General features: G+C 41.8%; 1 protein-coding gene and 1 non-coding gene across 2 annotated transcripts; one reads left to right on the top strand and one right to left on the bottom strand.

Moving 5' to 3' along the window:
* Window positions 1-3130: 3130 nt before the first annotated feature.
* On the bottom strand, window positions 3131-4708 carry LOC133805973 (uncharacterized). The gene is made up of 2 exons (XM_062244117.1): window positions 3963-4708; window positions 3131-3893 (listed from the first exon to the last, which is right to left on the bottom strand). The coding sequence occupies exons 1-2, from the start codon at window positions 4706-4708 to the stop codon at window positions 3131-3133; spliced, it is 1509 nt and encodes a 502-aa protein (XP_062100101.1).
* On the top strand, window positions 4059-4165 carry LOC133807706 (small nucleolar RNA R71). The gene has a single exon (XR_009879605.1). It is a non-coding gene; the product is annotated as a small nucleolar RNA R71 (small nucleolar RNA).
* Window positions 4709-5152: the final 444 nt, after the last annotated feature.

Genomic DNA, 5152 nt, shown 5'->3' with positions numbered 1-5152 from the left:
TCTTGGTTTGTAGGGCTAGTCGTCATTCTAGAAAGCAGTCATAGTGATGTGGGGCGTCACAACTTTAGAATCATTGGTAGGACTCGCCACTGCCTCCACCCATTTAGACACATAGTCTACTGCCACCAAGATATACAGATTTCCAAATGACTGTGGAAATGGCCCCATAAAGTCAATTCCTCATACATCAAACAACTCAACTTCCAGGATGCAGTTAAGAGGCATTTCGTTTCTTGCTGAAATGTTTCCCACACGCTGGCAGCGATCACACTTCTTAGCAAACTCATGGGTGTCTTTAAAAATAGATGGCCAATAATATCCGGATTGAAACACTTTAGCTGCTGTCCGCTGTCCACCGAAATGGCCACCATATGGAGCTGAGTGGCAGTGTTCTAAGATGCTGGACACTTCATTTTCAGGCACACAACGCCTCATTATCCGGTCGAGACATTGTTTATACAGGTATGGCTCATCCCAATAATAAAATCTGACATCGTGAAAGAACTTTTTTAGCTGCTGCTTGTTTAAATCTGGGGGTTGTAATCCACTCACCAAATAGTTCACCACATCAGCGTACCATGGAATATTCTCCTGGGTTATAACCAGCAGTTGTTCGTCTGGGAATGAGTCTTGAATTTGCATTTCTTCCTTGCTGTCAACACTTGTTTCCAGCCGAGACAAGTGATCAGCCACTTGGTTCTCGGTGCCCTTGCGGTCGCGGATTTCGAGATCAAATTCTTGCAGCAACAATACCCAGCGAATGAGTCTTGGTTTGGAATCTTTCTTTGCTATGAGGTACTTAATTGCTGAATGGTCAGTGTACACGATCACCTTTGTTCCCACTAGATAAGATCTGAATTTTTCAAATGCAAATACCACAGCCAGAAGCTCCTTTTAAGTGGTGGAGTAGTTTATTTGAGCATCAATCAACGTCTTACTCGCATAATAAATTGAATGGAAAATATTTCCTCTTCGCTGCCCAAGGACTGCCCCAATGGCAAAATCACTCGCGTCACACATGAGTTCAAATGGTAAAGACCAGTCGGGAGCCACAATCACTGGAGCAGTTATTAATGCCTTTTTCAACTTCACAAATGCCTCATGACAATCATCATTAAACTCAAACTGGCAGTTTTGTTCCATCAGTGAACAAAGAGGCTTTGAGACCTTTGCAAAATCCTTAATAAACCACCTATAGAACCCCGCGTGTCCCAAAAAGCTTCTAATGCCTTTAATAGTTGTCGGTGGTGGAAATTTTTCAATTACTTCCAGCTTCGCTTTGTCTACCTCAATGCCTTTATTAGAGACTTTATGACCCAACACTATGCCCTCTTTCACCATAAAATGGCATTTTTTCCAATTGAGGACTAAGTGGGTCTCTTCACACCTCGATAAAACCTGCTCCAAATTGGCCAAGCAACTGTCAAAAGATTCCCCATAAACTGAGAAGTCGTCCATAAAAATTTCCAGTATACTTTCTGCCATGTCTGAGAAGATCGCCATCATACACCTTTGAAAGGTGGCTGGGGCGTTGCATAAGCCAAACGACATCCTCCTAAAGGCAAAGGTGCCGTAGGGACACGTAAATGTTGTTTTCTCCTGGTCTTCCGGTGCTATAGAAATCTGGTTGTAACCGGAATATCCGTCAAGAAAACAGAAAAATTCTTTTCCAGCCAGCCGATCTAACATTTGGTCAATAAATGGCAGAGGGAAATGGTCCTTCCGTGTGGTTTTGTTAAGCTTCCTGTAATCCATACACACTCTCCAACCAGTCACCGTTCTTGTGGGAATCAACTCGTTGTTGTCATTGGTCACAACTGTAACTCCTCCTTTTTTAGGCACACACTGAACTGGGCTAACCCACGAACTGTCTGAAATAGGATAGACAATGCCGTAATCCAGCCACTTTATCACCTCCTTTCGAACAACTTCCTTCATAACTGGATTCAGCCTCCTTTGCTGCTCAACAGAATTGCTACAACCAGACTCCAGCAGAATTTTATGCATACATAGTGTTGGGCTAATACCTTGTATATCAGCCATAGTCCAGCCGATTACTTTCTTGTATTTCTTCAATAATTCCAACAATGAACCTTCAGCTTCAGCCTCTAAATATGCAGAAATAATTACCGGTAGCGTTTCATTGTCCCCCAAATAAGCATATTTTAAATGGCTGGGCAGCGGCTTCAATTCCAGCTTTGGTGGTTCTTGAATGGACGGCTTTGGAGGCTTAATGTTTCCTTCAGACAGATTTAAAGACTCAGAATACTTGCTGAAATTCCTGGCTGGTTTATGTGACTCTACCCAAGTAACTTGAGACTCCTCTTCACTGCTAGAATCTTCATCATCTTCAAAAATCTTCACCCCCAAATCAGCTGTGCAAATTTCCTTGTTGAAAGTTTCAGCCACAAGTGTCTCAATTACACTTAAACTAGAGCATTCTTCAATTTCATCCGGAAACTTCATGGCTTTGAACACACTAAATGCAACTTGTTGATCATTCACCCTCATGGTGAGTTCACCATTTTGCACATCAATCAACATCCGTCCTGTGGCAAGAAACGGCCTCCCCAAAATGATGGGTACTTCTCGATCCGCTTCATAATCAAGAATAATGAAGTCGGCTGGGAATATAAACTTGTCAACCTGTACTAACACATCCTCAATCTTCCCTTCCGGATCTGCCCGCTAACTGCAATGTAATTGTGGTTGGCCGAGCTTCACCAATACCCAGCTTCTTGAAAATAGACATAGGCATTAGATTAACACTAGTGCCCAAATCGCATAACGCTCTTCCCACATCTCTTCCACCAATAGAACATGGGATCGTAAAACTGCCTGGATCTTTTAATTTAGGAGGGATTTTACTTTTCAACATAGCACTGCAACCTTCTGTGAGAGCAACAGTTTCGAACTCACCCAGCCTCCTTTTCTTCGTCAAAATATCTTTCAAGAACTGAACGTAATTGGGCATTTGCTCCAATGCTTCCACCAAAGGCATATTGATATGGAGCTGTTTCAATACATCCAGAAACTTCCTGAACTGCCCATCTTGCTGCTGTTTTTTAAAACGTTGCGGAAATGGTGGAGGTGGCTTATGCAAAGTCTTTTCTGTAACAGAATGTTGACCCTATGCTGTATCAACTGGGCCAATTTCAACAGCTGAACTTGCTGATTTTTTACTCGTTTCCCCTTCAATTTGGATTGAAGTGGGCTCCCTGCTGCCTTTTGTTTTCTCATCATCATTTTCCAGAATTTTCCCACTTCGTAAATTAATTGTTTTGCAATGTTCTTTACCATCCCTCCTCGGATTCTCAGTGTCACTAGGCAAAGAACCTTGTGGCCTATTTTTCAGATCATTAGCCAGTTGCCCAAACTGAATTTCCAGATTACGAAGAGACGCTGCTTGGCTCTGAATCACAGCATCATTCTTTGCCATATAATCCCTCATTAAACTCTCCAAAGAACTAGATTGAGAGCCTTGAGATTGGTGAGGTTGCTGAGCCCTTGGCTGTTGAGAAAAACCTGGCGGAAATGACTGTTTCCCTTGTGCTGGCGCTCCACTTGAACTTGCTCCTTGACCCCCCCATGACAGATTCGGATGCTGCCTCCACGCTGGGTTATAAGAATTTGAGTATGGGTTGTTGTTGCGGTTTAAATTATGGTTACCCACATAACAAACCGCAGCTGGATTTGAAGGACAGTTCTCAAACGTGTGCCCATCTCCACAATAAACACATGAGATGTCTCCACTTTGAATGGCAGCAGCTGGCTGAATGTTTCCTCTCAAACTCATATTCTTTAAAATGTTGGTCATTGAGGCCATTTGAGCTGTTAAAGCCGTTAAGGCATCTACTTCAAGAACTCCCGCCACCTTTCTACTTGTAGGAGCTCTAGTGTTGGACCATTGATAATTGTTGCTTGCAATTCTTTCCAAAATCTCAAATCTTTCATTGTAAGACTTGGAAAGAATGGCACCATTGGCTGAGGCGTCTAATACCATCCAAAAGGTTGCATTGAGACCATTGTAGAACGTCTCCATTTGTATACAATGTGGTATGTCGTGGTGTGGACATTTTCTCAAAAGCTCTTTAAATCTTTCCCACGCATCACTAGTGGACTCGTCTTCAAGCTGCTGAAAAGGCATAATTTCGCTTCTGAACTTTGCATTTCTGGTGGGAGGGAAGTATTTTCTTAGAAATTTCTCAGCCAAGTCATTCCAATTTGTAACGGAATCGGGAGGAAGGGTGTTGAGCCATGATCTAGCTCGATCCCTTAAAGAGAACGGGAATAACTTCAGCCTTAACGCCTCTTCACTTACTCCTTGAAGCTTAAAAGAATCGCTCACCTCCAAAAATGAACGAAGGTGGAGATGAGGATCTTCCGTTGGCATCCCACTAAACTGCCCCATGGTTTGGAGCATTTGAAACATAACCGGCTTGAGCTCAAACTGAGGTGCTTGTATTTCGGGCCTCACAATGCCTGGATTGAGCTCATTAAACATGGGGGCAGCGTATTCCCGTATTGCTCTGGCTCTATCATCCGCCAAAACAATAGGATTAATTACATTTTGGGCATCCCCTTCGTCATCAACATGTTCAGCCATAGTGCCTCGGCTTTTAGCCTTTTGAGCCTTTCTCCTTTTTCTGAAAGTACGTTCAATCTCGGGGTCAATAGGAGCAAGTTCAAAGTCGTCTTGTTTGTTCATGCACTAGATGAAACTTGAAAGTATACAGCCAGAACAAAAAGATTTAAAAACAAACAGAAATAAATTGCAAAATAGCTGATAATACAAAATTTTAATTTTCAATCCCCGGCAACGGCGCCAAAAACTTGTTGCGTAAATTTAAGCAATTAAAATGTGCAAGTATACACAGTCGGCAATGAGTAATATAGTAGTAAATGAGTATCGTCTCCACAGGGATTTCAAATTAAGCAAATGCAAAACCAACTAAATAACAATTTAAAAGTAAAAGAAAAAGGAATTATGAGAATGAATGTAATATGGATCTAAAATTAAATGGTTGCAATTAATTCTAATTAAAATATAGCTAAGATCTCAGAAGAATTTAATTCAGGAAAAATATATGTGAATAAGTAGATCTGGATGGCTATTTCCCCCTATGTTAATCTGCCCAGTTGTTATAGCAAT

Source organism: Humulus lupulus, chromosome X (genome assembly GCF_963169125.1).
Source record: "Humulus lupulus chromosome X, drHumLupu1.1, whole genome shotgun sequence".
In the NCBI taxonomy this organism is placed as follows: Eukaryota; Viridiplantae; Streptophyta; class Magnoliopsida; order Rosales; family Cannabaceae; genus Humulus; species Humulus lupulus.
Note: the sequence above shows the minus strand (reverse complement) of the source record. Positions and strands in the feature narration are given on the sequence as shown.

Bases quoted from the DNA above. Each gene is read 5' to 3' on its own strand.
- LOC133805973 (XM_062244117.1), bottom strand. From the start codon at position 4,708: ATGAACAAACAAGACGACTTTGAACTTGCTCCTATTGACCCCGAGATT. The intron at 3,894-3,962 runs GTCTTACAATGA...GTCCAACACTAG, and splicing joins AATGGTGCCATTCTTTCCAA to AGCTCCTACAAGTAGAAAGG.